The following is a 24133-nucleotide window of genomic DNA, read 5'->3' on the forward strand; positions in this document are numbered from 1 at the left end:
TTATTTATTCATATACTTGGGCCCGAGGCCGTAGCTTGTGCACATATATATTGTTCCTGAGGCCGTAATTTATCAGATAAACAGGTTGTTCATCATTCAGAAGAGGGAGTATTCATATTCTTACTTCCTTTTTTCAGTTATGAGTTATCAATTATCATTTCAGTTATCAGTTATCAATGAAGTTTCAGTTTCAGCAGTTATAATTTTAGTTAGTTATTTGTTCTCTATTATCAACTTAGTTTCAGTTTCAGTAGTTATCATTCTAGTTAGTTATCTGTTCTCTATTATCAGCTCAATTTCAATTTCAACATTTATAGTTTTTTCTTTCAGTTGCTTTATATACCAGTGCAATTCAAATGTACTGGCGTCCCTTTTGCCCGGGGCCTACATCTCACGATACATGCAATGATTTACAGGTAGTTGATGATTCAGAGCACTAGGATTCTCGTACCAGCCATTTGGTGAGCCTTAGTTCTTTTGGGGCATTATCATTACTTTAGAGTCTTTTAGTATTTTTAGACAGTCAGTGTTTTCAGTACTTTATTAGGAGCTTTATAGACTAGAGTAATAGTTAGACAAAGTCGCATGCTTTTCATATTAAGCTATGTTGGCTACAAATATGTTTCAGAATTGTATTAGTATTTCCACAGTTTGATTTATATCATCCAGATCTTAAGTATATCAATATGTGTTAGTTTATCTTCTGCATTCAGTATGTTATGATATCACATGTTGATTCAGCCAGCCAATTAGTTCGCTCGGTCGCATGTAGTCAGGCACCGAGTGCCGTGTTACATCCTGGCCCAGGTTCGGGGTCTGACACCTATTATTGAGGAGCATGGCAAGGTGCCTTCAGCGGAGCCGACCCCAACGGATTTCATGTCCGCATCAGGATTCCAGGAGGTCATGGGCCATATGTTGCGGTTCATGGATTCTATGACGCAGGCTGGTTTATTTCCAGCAGACCTAGACACATCTCAAGCGAAAGGGGGAGCATAGACCCCGACCCCTCATGCTCCAGGACATCCATCTGTCATATATCAAATCCCGGGTACACTACCCATAGGCGAAGCTCAGCCAATTGTAGCGGCTATACCAGAGCCCAGACCAGCCACGGCCGGCGAGCCATAGAAGCTATTAGATAGATGGACCAGGCTACATCCTCCTACCTTTAGAGGTGAGCGACATGAGGACCTTCAGGACTCAGAGGCGGATCCAGAAATTTAACTTTATGGGTTCAAGATTTAGACTCTAGGATATACCTCAAGGTACTATACAATAATAACTGAATGAAATACGAACAATGATATTTAATATATATGTAACAAGTATCGAACCATCTAACATAATATATATTCAATAAATATCACCATTACAATTGTACCCGACAGGTTGTCATGTTTTAAAAACGATCAATAATCGCATCATTAGGTACACTTTCAAATACTTCATCTTCTATATAATAAACTAAACAGTCATTCAAAAATTCATCACCAATTCTGCTACGCAAGTCATTTTTGATGTACTTTATTGAAGAAAAAGCTCTTTCTACCGTTGCAGTAGCGACATGCAATATCAGACTTAACTTCACAAGCAAAAACACAAGTCTCCAAGTCTTGTACAAATCTATTTCAACTAGTGTTTCTGAAAGATCTCTAAGTCCTTTCAAGTTAGAGAAATCATTGTCTTCTTTCACAAAGAGAATATAGTCTTTCACAAGTTAGAGAAATCATTGTCTTCTTTCACAAAGAGAATATAGTTATCAAGCTCGTAACTGAGATCTTCAAGTTTTGAACCACTAAACTCATGAGGATAAAGTGTAGCAAGTTTCATAATTCTGTCTTTATCATAATTTGCAAAAGAATTATCCGGACTCAAACTAGCTATACCAAGAAGTAGATTACTATTCACTGCATCAAAATGACTGTTAAGCTCCGAAAGTTACAAATCAATAACAGTATTAAAAATTTCGACATGCAAATGATGAGAATATGTAACACTTGAACTCCTACGCTTTGACTTTCCAAGATGATAGTTCTTATCCATTTCAGGGATCACAATATCATGCTTGGAACAAAATGAAGAGGCGTTATCTATCAAAGATTCCCATTTAAATTCTCTCATCACTTGCAATTGCCTCTTGGCGAAACCAACAAGCTTCATAGCATTTACAATATCCTGATCTTTTCTTTGCAAAGCTATATTCAAATCATTTATGATTGCTAATAATTTTAACATCAAATGCATCATATGCACAAACTCAAAAGATCTTATGTCATTCACTAGACTTTTTGTCACTGATCTCTCGAGATAATTTGCACCCTCACTTGCAAGAAACTCAAGTACATTAATGATTGACGAGAATAATGCAATAAAGTTACACACTGTCTTAAAATGAGAACCCCATCGGGTATCACCTGGCCTTTGGAGTCCAAGTTCTTGATTTAGTCCACTTCCTGTATGAACTTCACCAAGCACTTGTAGCTCCTCTAGTTGTTTTGCCTGATCCTCTCGTAGCATATCCCTACGCTTAAAAGAACTTCCAATAATATTAAAGACATTAGCAACAATATCAAAAAAATGATCTACATCATAATATTTTTTTGCAACGGCTACAAGAGTCAATTGCAATTGATGGGCAAAGCAATGTATACAATATGCCGAAGGATTATCTTTCAGAACTAAAGTTTTAAGACCACTAATTTCTCCTTACACCATCATAACCTTGTCCCCGTATTTGAGATGGACTCAATGAGTGCTCTAAAAACAAATCATTGATTGCTTTTTGTAATGACGATGAAGTTGTTTTTTTAACATGAACAATACTAAGGAATCGCTCAATAAGTTTTCCCTTTTTGTTGACATACCGCAGAACAAGAGCCATTTGTTCCTTATGAGAGACGTCCTTAGATTCATCAACCAAAATTTCAAAGTAATCTCTATTTAAATCGTCAACTATTGCTTTAATTATTTCTTTCGCACAAGCATTCACGATCTCTTTTTGGATATTTGGAGCAATCATCATGTTATTTTGTGGAGCACTTTGTAGCACAACTTTTTTCACTTCATCATCCCTATCTGCATACCATTGTAAGAGTTCTACAAAGTTTTCTCTTTTAGTAGAAGTTTCACCTTCATCATGGCCCCGGAAAGACATTCCTTGTTTTAAAAGAAATCTTGCCACATCAATCGAAGCATTCAACAGAACTCGATAATCACTTTTAATTTTTTTGGATTGCTTGTCCAAAGAGATTAGAATTGATTGTTCTTGATTAATTAAATCTCTCATCATCTTAAAACACCGATTGTGAAGACTATTCACCTCTCCAATATATGCGTTAAGCCTTTCTGTAGCTTTATTCCAAATTCTAAAACCACTCTTTGTGAAAGAATTCCCAACTTTTCCATGTCCTCCATGCTCATTTTTAAAGAAGTAACAACATAAGCAAAATGCTGCATCAACTTTAACACTATATTCTAACCATCCAGAGTATGAAGTGTTAAACCATTCAAGATTAAATTGACTCATAAATCCACCAAAATCTCTTTTTGGAAAACTATAATTACGAGGTTGACAAGGTCCTTGTTGAATATAATATCTCCTCACTCGGTCAGGTAAATTCGGAGGATACTCTGAAATTTACTTTCTTTCTGCGGGATCAGGTTCAAGATTCAAATTCAATATTTTCTCTTTGTTTGATCCTGCCAAAGGATTGATATTGTCGTGAATAATTGGACTTGGAGAAGAACTCGGCGTAGGAAGACTAGAACCAGAACCAGAACTTTGAGGAGTTGGAATAGCCTTGAAATATTTCGTGATCATATCCACCCTCACTAAAAAAATCCTAAAAATCACAAAAAATAAATTACACTTCAAGGTGTAATTGAAACTTAATCTAACCAAATCGATATTTCAACAACTTAAGTACTTATGAAGTTGGAGTTAATATGATACAATATCTAATTTCTTCAGCACAACAAGAATGGAGTTATTACCTAGGCTTAACTGTCATAGCATGTGCACTCACGAACTTTCTGTTTCAAATTCTTAGAGAGTCGTCCAAAATAAAAGAAAAGAAAAGAAAAGTAAGATTAGTTTAGGAAAGGATTGACTAGTAATTAATATGATATAAAAAGTTAAATTTATCCTTAAAACTCAAATATTGAAGCACAAAACAAATCATAGCAGTTTATCACTAAAATTCACTATCTGTGAGCTAAACATGAGTTTACCAGTTAAAATAAATGAATCCAAAAGAAAGTCTTTAATTAGTGAAGTAATAGAGTAAAACATTTGACCTGTTTCTTATATGGAACCGAAATGCAAGAACCAAGAACACCAGGGGCGAATCTTGTAACTTATAATTAATAAATATTATTGCATTATTATTGAGAAAGAGCAATAGAGGCATACCAGCAAAACTAAAGAAGAGGATTGATTGCAGTTTATGTCCAAGAAGAACTGAAGAAGAGCCTTTGCTTTGATTCTTTTGAAACCCTAGCTTTAAAAATTTGGGAACCGATGAACCTTCTGAAAAGTGGAAGGTTTTGATCTCTTAAAGCTTTGTGAAGACCAACTTTTTTATAATTATTAAAAAGCCCCACAAGTTAATGAAGTACACATTAAAAAATAAAATTAATTAGGTGGGTCCTCGTCTTTTAAGGATAAGAAACGAACCTCTTTAAATGGGAAGGGGCAAAAAAAGCCCATAAGTAACAAAGAAGTCAAATAGTAACTCAAATAAAATTGCAATAAAAATTGTGTACACAGAGATTTGAACTCCAGTCTTCCCTGCAATAAGCGGAACTTTGCCCATCAGTTTTACCACTAAACCCATAGCCTCATTTAGTCTATGGGTTCAAACACTAATATATGATCATATTTTAGTAATTTGCACAGTATATTCCCGGGTTCTGTCGAAAGTTATGGGTTCAATTGAACCCGTATCAATAGCGCTAGATCCGTCCCTGCCAGGCCTTTATTGATTGTTGCAGGGACAGACTGCACAGCATGAGGATATTGGAGTCCCATGGGATGGACTTTACCACCTTTCAGCTGGAGGACAAGGCCCGTAGATGGTGGTAGTCCTATCTTCTCAGTAGACCAACAGGTTCTCCTCCCTTGACTTGGGACCAGTTCATACATCTCTTTCTGGAGAGATATATTCCACCCTCTCAGAGGGAAGAGTTACGGGGTCAGTTCGAGCGGCTCCAACAAGGTCAGATGTTTGTGACCGACTATGAGGCGAGATTCTCTGAGTTATCTCGCCATGTACTTATAATACTCCCCACCGATGCAGAGAGAGTGCGGAGTTTTATTGTGGGTTTGCACTATGGTATCCAGGTCACTATGGCCCGAGAGGTTAAGATGGGGACTCCTTACGAGCAAGTTGTGGAGATAGCTCGGAGGATCGAGGATATTCGTCAGCAGGGCCGAGAGCAGACGCCGAGGGACAAGCGGTTTTGATATTCTTGAGGGTTCAGTGGTGCTCCGTAAGAGGTAAGTTGGTGAAGGGTCAGTTTAGCAGGCCCACATATCCAGACCGAGTGTGTCGCCTTGGGGTGCACCGGTGTTGTTCGTGAAGAAAAAAGATGGGACTATGTGGATGTGCATTGATTACCGCCAGTTGAAAAAAGTTACCATTAAGAACAAGTATCTATTGTCGCATATTGATGATTTATTTGACCAGTTGCAGGGTGCCAGGGTATTCTCTAAGATCGACTTGAGATATAGGTATCATCAGTTGAAGATTCATGATTCGGATGTTCCGAAGACGGCTTTCCGAACTAGATATGGCCACTATGCGTTTCTAGTGATGTCCTTCGGCTTGACCAATGCCCCGAAAACATTTATGGATTTGATGAACCGGGTGTTTAGGTCATATATTGACTCATTTGTCATTGTCTTTATTGATGACATATTGATCTATTTGCGTAGCATGGAGGAGCACGAGTTTGAGAGTTGTGCTCCAGACCTTGCGGGAACATAAGTTATATGTTAAGTTCTCCAAGTGCGAGTTTTGGTTAGATTATGTGGCATTCTTGGGGCATGTTGTATCAGGTGAGGGTATTAAGGTAGATCCCAGGAAGATCGAGGCAGTTCAGAGTTGGCCCCGTCCTACCACAACGACCGAGATCAGGAGATTCTTGGGGTTAGCAGGTTATTATCTCTAGTTTGTGGAGAGTTTCTCATCTATTGCAGCACCTTTGACTAGATTGACTCAGAAGGGTGCTCCGTTTTGATGGTCCGAAGATTGAGAGGCGAGCTTTCAGAAGCTCAAGATCGCATTGACTACAACACCGGTGTTATTGTTGCCTTCCGGTTCAGGGATGTATATTGTGTATTGCAACGCTTCACGCGTTAGCCTGGGTTTTTTATTGATGCAGTAGGGGCGAGTTATTGCATATGCTTCATGTCAGTTGAATCCCCACAAGAAGAATAACCCCGTACACGATTTGGAGTTGGCCGCGATAGTTCATGCTCTCAATATCTGAAGACATTATCTTTATGGGGTGTCCTATGAGGTTTACACTGATCATCGGAGCTTGTAGCATTTGTTCAAGTAGAGGAATCTCAATTTGAGGCAGCACATGTGTCTTGAGTTACTAAAGGACTATGATATTACCATCATTTATCATCCAGGCAAGGCGAATATGGTTGCGGATGCCTTGAGTACAAAGGCTGAGAGTATGGGTAGTTTGGCATTCATTTCAGCAGAGGAGAAGCCATTGGCTTTGGACATTCAGTCCTTGGCTAACAGACTTATGGGTTGGATATTTCCAAGCCCAGTCGAGTTCTTACATGCGTCGTCACTCAGTCTTCATTATTCGAGCATATCAAGGCTCGTCAGTATGACGATCCGTGCTTGTTGGTCCTTAGGGAGACGATACTACAGTGTGGTGCCAAGGAGGTTACTATTAGTAAGGATGATGTTCTGCGACTCCAGGGTCGCCTATGTGTTCCTAATGTCGATGGATTAAGGGAGAAGATTCTGGAAGAGGCACACAGTTTCAGTATTCTATTCATCTAGGTGCTACGAAGATGTATCGCTACCTGAGGCAACTATTGGTGGAGGCGGATGAAAAAGGACATAGTTGAGTATGTAGCGAGGTACCTAAATTTCCAACAAGTTAAGTATGAGCACCAGAGGTTAGGTGGCCTACTTCAGTAAATGGTTACACCTGAGTGGAAATAGGAGCACATTACTATGGACTTCGTAGTTGGGTTGCCGCGAACTTTGAGGTAGTTTGATGCAGTTTGGATCATTATCGACAGGTTGAACAAGTCGGCACACTTTATTCCAGTTGTGACTACATATTCTTCAGAGTGATTGGCCCAGATTTACATTCAAGAGATTGTTCGATTTCATGGTGTGTCTGTTTCTATCATTTCAGATAGAGGCCCTTAGTTCACTTCGCACTTCTGGAGAGCAGTACAAAGCAAGTTGGGTACCCGGGTAGAGCTCAGAGCATGTGTGATTGACTTCGGAGGGCAGTAGGATCGATTCTTGCCTTTGGCCGAGTTTGCTTATAACAACAGTTATCAGTCCAACATTGAGATGGCTCAATTTGAGGCTTTGTATAGTCGGCGATGTCGTTCGTCCATCGGATGGTTTGAGCCCGACGAGGCTAGGTTATATGGTACTGATTTAGTGAAAGATGCCTTGGAGAAAGTAAGTTGATTCATGAGAGATGTTGATACCCAATTTTGCCCTCATATTTTAAAAAAATGTCATATATGCTTCTAAAATATCATTCCTGCATCATCACCAATTTACAAGAGTCATACAAGTATTTTCTATAATTTTTATATTTTTTTAAGCTTTAAAATTAATTTTCTTGCATTTAAATTACTTGAATATATATTAATTACTCTTTCAAATTATTTTGTGATGACTTAATCATCTAAATTTATTATTTTTATCCACATATAGGTTTCATAATATTCTTTACCGTTATATTTATATTTTGGCTATTTACATAATTTTTCAATAATAGCCTATATGTTATGCATAATTATATTTTTTCACATCATTTGTGCAAAATATCATCTTTTTATTTTTATAATGTTAAGCTATTATTTTCAAACACTTTACTGTATGAATAATATTTTATTATGTGTTAATTACTTTTTACAAATTACTTTTGATAAATTGTGTGTACTTAAATTATGGCCTAGCTTTAAAATGAATTTCGGACCAAAATAGGCAGCACATATACCCTAAAACCCTTGGCCCAATTCCCTCTAACCCAGACCAAACGACCCGGTCGGTACCCGTTTAAACGATCCGCCCCGCTTCTCTTCTAATCCTGGTCGTTGATCTCAAATGATCAACAATCCACAACCATTCTCCCATTTTTAATTACCTACCCCAACCCTAATCCTCACATTTCACTCTGCCCAGTCGCCCCTAAACGCTCTCCTCTCCTCTCACACTAAACCCTAGACGCCTCACCCAAATCCTAGCCTGTACCCAAGAGAATATGGAGATCTTCTATACTTCCTTCCCTTTTCTGTACTCACAACGTTTATTTCCCGTTTTCTTGACATTACTCGTTTGGTACTGAGTTATTTATGGAAGCTCATCAACAAGCGTTCATTCGACTCTGATTCTGTATTATTGCCATGTTCTTGACTTGATACATTCACTACCAGGTTATATGGGTTCGATTTACCAAGATCCTCGACCAATCTTTGATTTTCGTCGAACTAGAGTTTGAAATTTCAATTTTTTCTTCTTTATCGGTTCTATTACTGATTGCTTGTGATATGCTTTCCTTATTTTGTGATTGATTAATTATTTTCCATGTTTGCTTGTTCGATTTCCACCACTATATAACCCCTCCCCAATTTTCCCTTTGGACAGACTTTTAATCACCTTAAGAACTACTACTCTCTTATTCCTCCACTCTATATCGTTATGAACTTTGGCTCTTAGCCGCCTGAAATCCAAGGCCACCAGAATTCGACTAATTAACCTTTCTTGGTGCGAGCACTGCCCGGGGTTCATCTGAAACTATTGGGAACTCTAACGCACTAAGACTTTGGATTCTACTTCTCTTTGTTGATGTTTGGAGTATTGTTGATATTGTTCTTCTTATTTTATCTGTTTATCAATTGATAACTGGTAAGTTCCTTGGCCTTTGCAGTTTCATTCTCTTTCGTTTATGTTCATATTCTGTATACTTATGCCACTGAAATTTTTATGAATCAATATGTTCCTATGCCATCTCAGTCGTATTGACCCTAAAATTGTTTTGTGACTCTGAACTTTTCTAGCATTTGAACTTGCTTAAAATTCCCAACTCTGAGATATGTCTATTACATGTGTTTAATATGAAAGATTTTTGGCTCTCTTAAGCTCGTTTAGCCTAGTGCGTTTGTACCTGAATGCTTATATCTGTTGTTTGGCATAAGTTTACTCCCCTACCTTGTTCTGAACTCTTGTGATTAAACCAATTCATGCCTAAAATGTGTTCTAATCCCTATGGAATCATTCATATGTAGCTTGTTATCTTCTTTAATGATCATGTAATTTTTTTATGTCATCACTACTTGAACCTCTAAAAAATAGCATGCCATATTTGCTGTAATTCCATTGTGTGCTCTGCTCGACTCTATGTTGCTATGTGCTGCCCAGGGCTTTCTAGTGTCGATTTTAATGTTTAGCCTCTTCCTATATATGATCAATTAACACTAGGCTTAATAATTACCTATCCTATTAACTTAAGGTTAACTCTTTCATCCATCATGAATCCTAATGTCTGTTTGTCTTGTTAGCTTAAGGTTGACATATTATTTACCTGCTATGAGTTCTTAGAAACTTGTGTTGCAGATAGCATCATCTTGTTAAATATCATGATCAACTAAGTAGGTTTGCCAAATTATGCTACCAGTATGATTGTTATACAAGGCTTTCCTATTAGAATCTTCATAGGAAGATTATATTCCACCTTTTTCATGTGTATGATTCTGTTTGGGCTGTCGTATGCAATTCTTTGAGTAGGTTCTGTTTTGAAACAATATTTGCTGTGGTTTGGTGGTGCCTTATATTGCCCTTATTAATGTTATTTTTTCTGGAATTACTTGCCCGTATGTGTTTTTGGTGCCTGTTAACTTAGCATGGCCCTGTATATTGGCTGAAACTGCAGTTCTTTCAGTTGTGAAAAGTAATTGTTTAAATTACTCCAATGTGTAGTTCTATTGTCTGTTTGGATAATATGGTATCCATTATATTAATTACTGGGATTGTTTGGGCCTGGTATATTGGGCCTACCTTTAGTATTTGGGGGTCTGGAGCACACTGTCTGCACCTGGAGTTTGGCCCACTGTCCGCATAAAGTTCTAAGCATATTTGAAGGCCCAAATATGTTATTGGGTTGTTCTTTATTTGTATTTGAGCCTGTAACCATTCAATATGATATGTAATAATTTGTATAACAAATGATGGGGAGATTAATGAAAGGAGGGGATGGGGCATTCTAATAATTGCATGAAAGGGTAGAAAACTTGCCTAAGGTCTCTGTGTTATATTTGCTATTTCGTTCAGCATGCCTTGTTTGTTATTCCGTTTGGCACGTTGCACACTAATATAAAGCATGCCTATATGTCACGACTCAAACCGATGGGCCGCGACGGGCACCCGGTGCCTTACTCAACCGAGTACCAACGTAACATATCTTTCTTATTACATCATCATATACATGTGACATACGGATCTAATAGGCCAACATGATCATTAATAAACTCAAAACATAGGCCGACAAGGCCGTACAATCCTTCATATACATGACATCTGTCTACAAGCCTCTAAGAATATATAACTGTCATAAAGGTCGGGACAGAGCCCCGCCATACCAAACCATACACATCTAAATCATACTGACCAATCAAGCAACTCCGGAGTGAATGGAGTGCATCAATATCTTCTGCTGAGCTGATCGCCTACTTGGAGGACTCTCGACCTGTCTATCGAGACCTGCGGGCATGAAACATAGCGTCCCCAGGCAAAAGGGATGTCAATACAAATAATGTACCGAGTATGTAAGGAATGAAAACCAGTAAATAATAGACATGAGAGAAACATGGAGTAAAAACTCGACATGTACGTCTGCATAGCTTTGTGAATCATTTAATTTTTTACAATGTCATTCATATGCGTATAAATTTCATACCATGTATAAGTATATGTGTTCATAACATCATCAAGCCTCTGAGGGCATCCCATCATATCATTTCGGCCACTGTGGGCAAATTATTAACGTATACTAGCTGATCGGGTGGTGGTGTGTATATAACGTCGTAACTTTTTTCCACATCCCATATACATATAATATACGCGTATATAACGCCTTCTGGTCATGGGTCAATGTATATGTATAAATGCATGAAATGCATAAGAAATACGTTAATAAGATTTCTCGAATATCATAAAATCAATATGCCTTTCGGACAAACTTTATCAAATACGTATTTTTCTGAGACCCGTGAATAGAGGATATAATAACAATTCACATAGAAAATCAAGAATATAGACACCCCTAGTATTTCTATGAATAGAGTCATTTATGAAAGTTGAGTATTTTTCTCATTTCATTTGTATCATTTGGATCATGCTAAAAAGAAAGAGGGGATAGCCTTAACATACCTGGAGTAGGGAAAACTCAGTATGATATTCTTGAAAAAGGTTGCACCGTACTCCTTTAGAACCGCAAAATTTTACGTTGCTAATAATTCTCGTTGGATATCTTTTGAATGCAAGAATTCACGTTTTTTGTGGGAATTTGCAGAAAATATGTAAGAAGTCACGCTGCTAACATCTCATCTTTTGTGAGTGAGTTTGCTGAATGTTTCTCTGAGCTTTGTAGAGATTTACTAATGAATTAGAGAGGTTTCTTTTTAATAATTGAGTGTGGGACCCACTTAGTAAGACTTTTCCACAAAAATTAATCAAACTTTGGCACTTGCTTTGTGAATAAAGAGTCACTTGCTTGACTATGTCTTGCTGCCACGTTGGGATTCAAGGCTTATCCAAAAGATTTTAATTAATTATCCCTCAACTTCTTAGTTAACTAGGTAATGTCTCATTACCCAATAATTAACCAATTATTCACATAATTACTTAAAATACTATTTACTTTAACACCCCTTATACACCTTACTATCATGGTCATGTGGTACCTTGTATAGCATTAGTCCATAAATACGGGGTATTATAGCTTAAAACCGTATTTTACCCCAAAATGTCAAATTTTGACAAAACTCATTTTCTTTGCTTCTATTACTTTGGTGTACTGCCCATCTAAATATGAGGACTATAGAATTCTAATCTTTAATCAACTATTTCTGTTGTTTTTATTACATTGCCCCGCCTAGAAGATATGTCTATAGGAATAAAGTGTTATAAAATCAAGCTTAATTGTCAATTGTTTGAAATCATGTATATATGATGTTATTGCACGCAGAAGAACTTGTTTATGAGATCAACATTGTTAGTACTAGACTCTCAAAGCTGTCTCACTGCCTAATTATGTAACTGTTAGAGACCATGTCTATAGGACATTAACGTCTGCCTAAGGAGCATGCTTATAAAATCAGCATCAATAATCTGGTAACTCGTATCGCTTTATTACCTCACCAACAATTAGAAAATATGCCTATAGGACTTGCGATGTTTTAACCTGCCTATATACTGCTTGTACAATGCTTGAAATCAGAATCACCTAGAAATTATGCCTACAGGATCTAACAACTCTAATGCGTCTTAACTCTCTAGAATATGTACTGCCTAAACGGCCTGCGTGCATTTGTTGTTTATGTGTGGAGGCTAAACTTGGGCCTTTAATTGTCTTTATGTGAAGTCCTATTTGTTTTGAATGTCGTCTAGTTTTATTATTTTGAGCAACCTAAGCTGAGTCTAGAATTGCATAGTAGTAGGTCCAAAGCCTTTTGGACCATAGGCATGGGACGAGTAGTGAACGCATAGGGTATGATTTAGAATTGAATGAGAGCGCCATTTAAGTAACAACCTCAATATAGTAATTGGGTAGCATGAGATGATAGTCTGTGCCCGCTGAATAATATGAGCAACCTCTACCTTAAGGGAGTTGTGAAGTATTATATATCTTGCACGGGGTGATCCTTTAGGCTAAAAAACTTAGGACCCACCCCCCTTTCTTTATATACTTGTTATTTACACTTAGTCATTTAACATAAATCAATGTAGTTGTATCGTTGTAGTCATTAAGATTTGTACTGATTCTCATGTGTTATAATAAGACTCTTCGACTTCTAAATTTTCCTTTGTTCATTTGATCACCTAACCTAATCACGTAATCCACATAGTTTAAAGTTCGCCCGGGACCCACAGTTGTGGACCTCGAAGAGTGCCTAACACCTTCTCTTTGAGGTAATTTGAGTCCCTACACGATCTTTGGTGGCACAGACTAGTCAAACAGAGTTATTTGCAAATAGGTGCCCTAACGCACCTTAAATTCGTTCGGTGGCGACTCTTATTTTTTAATACCTCCTTTAAAAGATTTGTCATACGTCAAAACCCGGTTTCACAAGAAAATGGGGTGCGACAAGAGACTTCGCACAATACAGTCCAGACAGAAGAGTTACGCGGATTAGAAGGCGCGTGATATAATATTTATGGTGGGCGAGAAGGTTCTCTTGAAGGTCTCGCCGATGAAGGAAATCATAAGGTTCGGGAAGAAGGGCAAGTTGAGCCCAAGGTTTATAGGTCCATTTGAGGTGTTGAGGTGAGTTGGGGAGGTTGCTTATGAGCTTGCTTTACCGCCCAGTCTATCAGGAGTTCATTCGGTTTTCCACGTGTCTATGATCCAGAAGTATAATGCCGACAGGTCGCATGTGTTAGACTACAACACGGTTCAGCTAGATGAGAGTCTAGGTTATGAGGAGGAGCCAGTTGTCATTGTTGACAAGCAGAGTCGCCAGTTGAGGTCAAAGAAAATTTTTGTGAAAAAGGTTCAGTGGAGGGGTCAACTAGTCGAGGAGGCGACTTGGGAGACCAAGTAGGACATGTAGAGCAGATTCCACACCTATTCAGCACTCCAAGTATGATTCTAGACCAATTCGAGGACAAACGTTTGTTTAAGAGGTGGAGAATGTAACGACCCGACCAATCGTTTTGCTTTCTAGATCCCCGTTCCCCTAATTAAAACTCCCCATATGTGCTTTTACTGTTTTATGACTTGCGGGGATGGTTATTTCGGGTTTGAAAGGGTTCGGGTTGAAATTAGAACACTTAGTTCCTTAATAATGGCTTAAAATAGTTAAGTTTGACTTGAATCAACGTTTTGAGTAAACGACCTCGGAACCGGGATTTGACGGTCCCAATAGGTTTGTATGATGATTTTGGACTTGGGCGTATGTTCGGATCAGGTTTCGGATGACCCAGGAGAATTTCGGCTATTATGTTACACTACGCAGTATTACGACGATGTTACACCCCTTAGTAGTGTACGTTGAAATTGCCGTAAGATAATTGACATCAGTTTAAGGACAAGATTATTTTGAGATTATAAGTATTATGTGTTACATTTCGCATTTTCGTACGTTAAAGTTTCATCGTAAGTTAATCGACATAGACTCGGGAATGAGATTATTTTTAAGGTTATAAGTATTTATGCTATTTATAACAGGCGATAAGTAAGTGCCGTAAAGGTTAGAGGGTAAACGAATTAAAGAAAATGAGTTTCGTCGAAGTTTGACATTTTGAGGTAAAATACGGTCCAAGCTATAATACCCGTATTTATGGACTAGTGCCATACAAAGTACCACATGACCATGATAGTAAAGTATATAAAGTGTGTTAAAGATGATTAGTATTTTAAGTAATTTGAGATAATTCTTAATTATGTGGATAATTGGGTAATTATTAATTTTTAGTGGGAGATTAACTAGTTAATTAAAATCTTTGGATAAAGTTTAATGAACCTCACGTGGCAGCAAATGCCTTAGGTAATAGTGACTTTTAGTTCATTAGATTAGGTGTCATAATTAGGGGCTTTTAGGCAAAACTTAACCACATAGTGGGGCCCACAAACCAACAATTGTAAGAGATGTCCTTACCTCATTAAGGTTTGATGCTAAGCTTGCTAAGTAACGAATGACTCAAATAATTCATTTGAAACTTCATAATGCTATAACAGCGTTAATTTGCAAATTCCAAGGGAGCCTGGTACAATCTTTCATACGGATTTTTCCCTCCTTCGATCTCGCCATTACATGTTTTAAAGTGGTATTAGTGTGTTAGAGGGATTGTCAAGAGTTTCGGCTCAGGTATGTTAAGGCTATCCCTTCTTTCATTTTGGCATGATCCATATGATACAACAAAATGAGCAAACGCACAACTTTCACAAATGCCTCTATTCTTAGAAGTACTAGTGATGCCTATGTTCTTGATTTTCCATGTGTCTTATTATTATATCTTCTGTTAATGGGTCTCAGAAAAATATGTAGTTGATAAAATTTATCCTAAGGCATATTGATCTTATGACATGCCGAGAAGTCTTATAAACTTACTTCTTATGCATTTCATTCATTTATACATATACATTGACCCATGACCAAATAACATTATATACATGTATATTATATGTATATGGGATATGGGAAAAGGTTACAACGTTATATACGAACCACCACCTGATCAGCTAGTATACGTTGATGATTTGCCCACAGTGGCCGAGATGATATGATGGGATGCCCTCAGAGGCTTGATGATGTTATGTACGCATATACCTATGCATGGTATGACATTTATACGCATATGCATGACATTATAAATATAAAATGATTCACAGAGCGATTCAGACTTACATGTTGAGTCTTTTACACCATGTTTCTCTCATGTCTTTTATTTACTGATTTTCATTCCTTACATACTCGATACATTATTTGTATTGACGTCCCTTTTGCTGGAGGACGCTGCGTTTCATGCCCGCAGGTCCTGATAGTCGGGTTGAAAGTCCTCCAAGTAGGCTATCAGCTCAGCGGAAGGTGTTAGTGTGCTCCATTTGCTCCGGAGTTGCTTATTTGGTCAGTATGATTTGGATATGTATTGATTAGTATGACGGGGCCCTGTCCCGACCTTTATGGTATTTATCTACTCTTAGAGGCTTGTAGGCATATGTCATGTATATGAAATATTGTATGGCCTTATCGGCCTATGTTCAGTGTACGAGTGATTATTTTGGTCTTATTGGCCCGGACGTCATATGCATAAGTCGGTATATCATGTTGGGTCATCCTATATCGAGTATTCCCTCATGCTTTATTCTAGTCATCTCATGACAGCCTTTTCGGTTCAGTTACCTATAATAGTATAATACTAAAGATACGTTACGTTGGTACTTGGTTGAGTAAGGCACCGAGTGCCCGTCGCGGCCTATTGGTTCGGGTCGTGACAGATTAATATTGAAAGTTGGCGCATTGAAGGTTTTCAAATTCTTTAAATTTGGTTTGGTGTAGGCTTTAGTATTATCAAGGTCCGTTTGGGATTCTAAGCCTAGGAATAGTTTCGTATGGTAATTTATGACTCGCATGCAAAATTTGGTATTATTCTGAGTAGTTTAAGTATGATTCGACGCGTTCAGAGTAAGTTGCAAGAACTTGAAGTTCATAAGTTGATTCGATTCGGTTTGGGGAGCAATTCTTAGTTTTGATGTTGTTTTACGTGTTATGAGGGTTCGAGCGAGCCCGCTTTATGTTTACGAACTTGTTTGTATGTTTGGATGGGGTCCCGGGGGCCTCGGATGCTATTCAGACAATGTGCGGAACATGTTTGAACTTGGAAGAATGGTTGAAGCAGCAGGGGTTCTGGTGCGTTCGCACATACGAAGAATTGGCCGCAGGTGCAAGCTCTCAGAACTCAGAAGTGAGACAATGACCGCAGAAGCGGCCTGGCGTGGGTTGGCCAGTGATAGCAGAAGAGGAGAAGGTACCGCACCAGCGAACTCGCAGGTGCGAGGAATGCAATTGCAGAAGCGGAAAGATGCCAACCAGCTTGGGTTCGCAGGTGCGACCTACTTTTCCATAGAAAGAGAGAATGGCTGGACTGGGAAAGGTCCGCACCTGCGACGATTTGTCCATAGAAGCGGAGCCACAAGTGCGACTGTTTTGTCGCAGGCGCAAAAATCGCTGGGGCAGTGAGGTGCATTTATATCGGACTTAGGTGGGTTTTTATCTCATTTTCATTTGGAGTGGTCGATTGAGGAGCTATTGGAGAGAGATTTTTCACCTATCATCGTGAGGTAAGTAATTACTACTTAATGTGAGTTTAATACACGATTTTTGGTAGATTCTTAACATGTAAATTGTAGAAATTATGGGTTAGTTGAAAAACCTAGGTTTTAATAAAAATGGGATTAAACCACGAAAATGATTATGGTAATTGGGTAGAAATTACATATCTGAGTTCGTGAGGTTATGTGTAACATTTATCTTTGAAACTTTTTAGAATCCGAGCATGTGGTCCCGGAGGGTGAATCTTTAGAATCTTCCACTTTGGGTTGGGTAATTACTCTAGGGGCTAAATTATGAAATTTTGAGCATATATTGATTAATTTATATAATATATGGCTAGTTTCGGATTATTCACCGACTTGAGGCTTTAGAGTGAACTTGTGGGCCGGAAGGCGAGTTACTTGACCATTAATAGAAATTGTGCCTCTTTGTGTTCAGTCTTGTGATAATCGTTAGATTGGATGTTCGTAGAGTATTCTCTCTTCTTGTGGAGTGGGCTGAATGCCTTAGCAGTATAATAGATGCATCTATGGTTCATGCCGGTCGAACCTCGGCAGTGTACACATTATTTTAGATCGGCCGTACGACCTCGACATAAATCGTGCGCGATAATACTCGAAGTCCGATTACAATTGATATTATTTTTATGACTTGATAAATTATAATTTACTTGATGACCCGTAATTGTTGAAGTTAGTATGTGTTAGTGGAGATTTTAAATTTACTTTTAGGTAAAGAATCACTTATTTATTATTTGTTATTGTGATATTATTATTATTATTGATGTATTCCATGCCTATTTAGAATTTTTGTATTTTATTTATTGGCCCATTTTCATGACCCAAATTTCCCTTTGTAGGATGTCGTGACGGCACCTAGTCTTTAAGACTAGGTAAGCCTAACACATACCGAATTAATGGAAGACTGTGACCAACAATTAATAATTATGAAATAGAACCTTATTACACAACTTATGATTCCCAAAATCGGTAGTACAAGTCATAAGCTCTACTGAGTTTACTACAAAAACCCTCTAAATTTAACTGTTTTGAAATAAAGATAAACAGGGCAAATACAATATAGAAGGTGACTCTGAGGCTTGTGAACGTAACAACAGGTTTACTTGAGTTTCCACAGCAAGATCCGTGCAGCTAGCTAGCGATCGACTGACTCCGAATTACCTGGGTCTGCACAAAATGTGCAAAAGTATAGCATGAGTATACAATAGCGGTACCCAGTAAGTATCAAAACTAACCTCAGAGGAGTAGTGACGAGGGACGGTCAAGACACCTACTGGACTAGATAACCTGAACAAGTATAGGTATAGGACTAACATAGTATAATATATCTACAGAACTACGCATAATGACAACAATAATACGGTGCTTGCAATAGGAAATAGAAGCAACAATTTGCAGCGGGACACCATAAGTAATAACATAGTAGAGTAAGCTGGGTATAGTTTAAATCCGGTGAAAAACAAACAAAGGAAAGACAAGTAGCAACTTGATAAGAATAACCGCTTTCGCACCAGGTTTATTCAATAATCACCACGAGGTACCAAACCTCAAAACTCACACAATTCACGAGTCTCAATTCATGAACCCTAATCACTTGGCTTCTTGTGCTCTTATTACAATTGATAACTGCACAGACGACTCACATGTCAATAGAACAAATCTCACATATAAGACAAGTAGATGGGGTACGTACAAATGATCGATAGCTTCAGTATTCATCTTCTTAAAGCGATAGGGTGATAAAGTACGTGTATGCTTGTGCAAGTGTTCTATCACAGTTCGAGCCAACGAATAAGAGTAGAGAAAAAAAATGAACGACACAAAAGGGACGATCCCCACAATTTGCACCAAGTAAAAATCACACAGGTTAGGCATGCCACTACACAAATATCAACAAAAATAATGTCCCCAGGCCATCACAAGTCATCACAAATTAATCCCCGACATAGCCCACCTTGTCTCACCATGTGCGCTATAATAAAGTAAATGCCTGCCTTGTCTCGCCGCACACGCATAATAATGTTTCCACCTTGTCTCGCCATATGCGCAAACCCACATATATAGCCCGCCTTGTCATACCGCATGTGCATATATCAATAGTAACAACAGCACAACAGAAACCTCGTGCAAACGCCAGAACAAAACCTCCCAACAATATCACTTGCCAAAAACACAACATCACAATAGAATGACTTTCACAACACGTGCCCATATTCCTCAACATTTCATCCTAGCAGTGTCAGTACCACAACCGCGCATAGCCCTCGGCTCAACAAACTGAGTACAACAGCAACAACAACAACAATAGCACGAGAATACGACAAGTAAATTAACTCAAGAGCTTTGGATCACAAAGAAGTGGTAGAACAAGCTCACAAAGAATAAACACAATAGGGAATACTAGCCTCAATAAGAATGGCTCAAAAAGGGAAAAATAATATGTGACAAATTATTCTAAATAAGGATGAGGCAACTACGACAAAAGGATAACTAAACTTCATTTATGGTTGAGCAATTACGAAGAGATGCAACAAATTCAATTAAGGATAAGCAACATAAAGATAATCATAACCTCAATTAAGGATAGACAACTACAGAAGAGATAATAATAATTTCAATTAAGGATCAACAATTAGCAAAGGCTAGCATGGCAATCGAAAAAGCAACAACTTCAGTTAAGGCACACAATAGTCAAATAGGCAATAAAGGTTGAACATGAAGCAATTAATTCCAATTAAGACACGTAGAGTGAAACTAGTAAATGGGGAACTTAACATAACAAAACAATTTCATATCTAATGAACATAAGAACTTAAGAGCCCTAAAGGTAAACTTTCCATAAATAAGCCCGAGTACATACTCGTCACCTCGCGTACACGGACTTCACATGACACAATTAGCACCAGAGACTCAATACCTAAGGGGTAGTTTCCCCCACACAAAGTTAGGTAAGATATTTATCTCAAATCACGCTCAGTTAATCAATTATACGGACTTAACCCTTGATTTCTAACTCCGAACGACTTGAATCTAGCCAAAATAATTTCATACTATAATTATAACTATAAGAAACTAATTTAAATAATAAAATAATGATCTTAACTAAGAATTGAAAAATCGCTCCAAAGAGTTGACCCGGGCCCGCATCTCGGAACCCGATAAAATTTATAAAACCCGAACACCTATTCTGATACGAGTTCAACCATACCAAAATTATCAATTTCCGACATCAATTCGTCCTTCAAATCATCATTTGACATTTTGAAAGGTTTCTACAAATTTCCCAAATTTCCAACTTAATTCACTAATTAAATGATGAAAATATCAATGGGTTCATGAAATATAACACGATTCGGGTAAAGAACACTTAACCCAATGAGTTGCTTGAAAAACCCACGAAATATCTCCCAAAACCGAAGTGTCGAACTTAAAGTATGTTAAAAATATCAAACCCTCGACATAAATGGGATTCTGCCCAAGCTTTTCGCATTTGCGAACAGGGATGTCGCATATGCGGCCTCGCATTTGCGAGAAAAGGTCCGCATCTGCGAACACAACTAGCTAGCCCAGTGGTCGCACCTGCGACTTCGTAGAAGCACACAAGAAGCCGCAGATGCGGAGATTTTTGCATTTGTGATCTCTAAGCCGCAAAAGCAACAATCGCACCTGCATTCCCAAACTACGCAAAAGCGAGTTCCCCCAGGCCACAATGATCGTAGAAGCAACCAGGCTCACACAGAAGCGGAGCCGCACCTGCACTCCAAGCACCAAAACCAAACCTGATCACAAACATGAAAATCATCTGAAACTCGTCCGAAACACATCCGGGGACCCCATCCAAGCATACCAACAAGTTCCAAAACACAATGCAGACCTACTCGAGGACTTGAATCACATCAAACAATGCCGAAACTATGAATCGCACCACGAATCAAACTCATAAATTTCCAAGTCTTCTAACTCCCAAAACTCGTGCCGAAACACACAAAATCAACTCAGAATGACGTCAAATTTTACATGCAAGTCCCAAATGAAACAACGGAGCTAATCAAACTCTCAGAATTGAAATCCGTTCCCAATATCAGCAAGGTCAACTCTCGGTCAAACCTTCAATCTTCCAAAAACTTCAACTTTTCAATTTTCACCGAAATGCTTCAAATTACCCTACGGAACTCCAAATCCAAATCCGGACGCACGCCTAAGTCCAAAATCACCATACGAAACTATTGGAACCATAAAACTTCCATTCCGGAGTAGTCTACACAAAAGTCGAATTCCGGTCAACACTTGCTGTTTAAGCTTCTAAAACATGAATCCTTCTTCCACATCAATCCCGAATCATCCGAAGTCCGAAGTCCGAACTCGACTACGCACGCACATCATAACACATAATATGAAGCTGCTCGAGTCCTTCAGCCACGGAACAGAGCGCTAACAATCAAAATAACCGGTTGGGTCGTTACACACATAGTGTTGATGTCGACTCCTCGTCACTGCTTCTTCGAGATTAGACTAGATACTTACTGGGTACATGTTGTTTATGTACTCATGCTATACTTCTGCTCTAATCGTGCAGGATCTGAGACAGGTTTATCTGGCAGTCATTCAGGCGCGCACCCTCGTTACCCCGAGGCATAGTGGTGAGCTGCTCTCTAAATCCGTTCTGTAGCACCCACAGTCTCTCTTTTGTATTTACTTTCTGGCTATCTTATTTCATACAGTAGCATATGTGTTTTGTATTCTTTACTAGTTACTCATACACTTGTGACACTGATTTTTAGGAACATTCTAGTAGACACTTTATGGTTTGAGTATTTATTTCACTGTATTTACCCTCTCATTAGTTTATGCTTCACCTTACTATAATTTCTTACTATAAATTATTAAAAAGGAACAAATACATGAATAGTTCAACGTTGAGCGCCATCATGGCCTATTGGAAAAATTGAGTCGTGACATAAAATCCATGGAATATAATAAAGTCTGGGATCTTGTTGAATTGCCAAAAAATTCTAAAAGAATCGGGTATAGATGGGTCTTTAAGACCAAACGCAATTCAATTGGCAATATTAAACGATATAAAGCTAGACTTATTGCCAAGGGTTATACTCAGAAAGGAAGCATTGATTATAAAAAGACCTTTTCAGTGGCAAAGCCACATGCACCAAAGGGGTGTCAACCGACACCCCTGCGCCGGACAATTACACTGTATAGCTCGGTATTTTTTTTAAAATAGGTATATATACTATATAATGACACCCCTTGACTTCTTGGTTAGTTTAGTTCTTTATATTTTGACTCCCCTTAATGAAAATCCTAGCTCCGCCACTGGACCTTTTCACCAGTCTCAAAGATAAGACTCGTTAAAAATTATTATGGCTTTAGTGGCTTATTATGATTTAGAGTTACACCAAATGGATGTGAAAACTGCCTTTCTTATTGGAGACCTCGAGGAGGAAGTTTATATGGACCAACCAGAGGGTTTCGAAACTAAAGGAATGGTGTGTAAGCTAAAGAAGTCAATATAAGGATTCAAACAAGCCTCACGACAATAGTATATAAAGTTTAATGATACCATAACATCTTTTGGATTTGTGAAAAGTACCGTTGATCAGTGTATATACCAAAAAATCAGTAGGAGCAAGTTTATATTTTTAGTCTTATAAGTTGACGATATTCTACTTGCTGCTAATGATTTAGGCATATTGTGTTTGACTAAAGATTTTCTCTCTAAGAATTTTGAAATGAAAGATATGGGTGAGTCATCCTATGTGATAGGAATAGAAATATTCCGTGATAGATCACAAGGATTATTGGGATTGTTTAAGAAAGTCTATATCGAAAGAGTTCTAAAGTGATTTAATATGAACAATTGTTCAGCAGGAATTGTTCCAATTCAAAAAGGGGACAAATTTAGTCTCACACAATGCCCTAAGAATGGTGTAGAATGAAAAAAAATGGAATCAATTTCTTACTCTTCAATTTTTGGTAGTCTGATGTATGCTCAGACTTGTACAAGACCGGATCTTAGTTTTGCGATCGGAATGCTGGGAAGATATCAGAGTAACCCAGGAATTGATAATTGAAAACAACAACAACAACAATCCAGTAAAATCCCACTAATGGGGTCTAGGAAGGGTAGTGTGTATGCAGACCTTACCCCAACCCCTAAGGAGTAAAGAGGTTATTTCCGAAAGACCTCGGCTCAAGAAAACAAAAAGACAAAAGGACAAAATGAGACAATATTAGTATCACCACAACAATCATAGAAAAAATAAGAATACCATAAAATCCAAAAGAAAGATGCAAGGCAAAAGCGATAGCTAGTAAATAGGTCATGCACTGAAAAGCGAAATAGTAAGACACAACATTGCCACTAGCTATCTTAGATAAAAATCCTACCTGGCTAGTCCCACAATGGTACGAAGTAAGGCAAGATTCAACTACCTCCTAACCTACAACCCTAATACTCGACCTCCACATCTTCCTATTAAGTATGATGTCCTCAAAAATTTGGAGCCTCGCCATATCCTGCCTGATCACCTCTCCCTAATATTTCTTAGGCCGCACTCTACCTCTTCTCGTACCCTCTATAACCAGCCTCTCACACCTCCGTACCAAAGCATCTGGGCTTCTCCTCTGAACATCTCCAAACCATCTAATCCTCGCTTCCCGCATCTTATCATCAATGGGAGCCACGTACACCTTCTCCCGAATATCATCATTCCTAATCTTATCTATCCTAGTGTGCCCGCACATCCACCTCAACATCCTCATTTCTATTACTTTTATCTTTTGGATATGTGAGTTCTTAATGGGCCAACACTTAGTCCCATACATA

The 24133-nt window shown here is 38.2% G+C and overlaps 1 protein-coding gene across 1 annotated transcript; it reads right to left on the reverse strand.

Annotated features, from left to right (window-relative positions):
- Nucleotides 1–1713: 1713 nt before the first annotated feature.
- On the reverse strand, nt 1714–24069 carry LOC138898470 (uncharacterized). Its single transcript, XM_070184538.1, has 4 exons — nt 23880–24069; nt 2725–3477; nt 2021–2612; nt 1714–1924 (listed from the first exon to the last, which is right to left on the reverse strand). The coding sequence occupies exons 1-4, from the start codon at nt 24067–24069 to the stop codon at nt 1714–1716; spliced, it is 1746 nt and encodes a 581-aa protein (XP_070040639.1).
- Between the last annotated feature and the right edge of the window lie 64 nt (nt 24070–24133).

This window comes from Nicotiana tomentosiformis, chromosome 9, assembly GCF_000390325.3.
Source record: "Nicotiana tomentosiformis chromosome 9, ASM39032v3, whole genome shotgun sequence".
Classification (NCBI taxonomy): domain Eukaryota; kingdom Viridiplantae; phylum Streptophyta; class Magnoliopsida; order Solanales; family Solanaceae; genus Nicotiana; species Nicotiana tomentosiformis.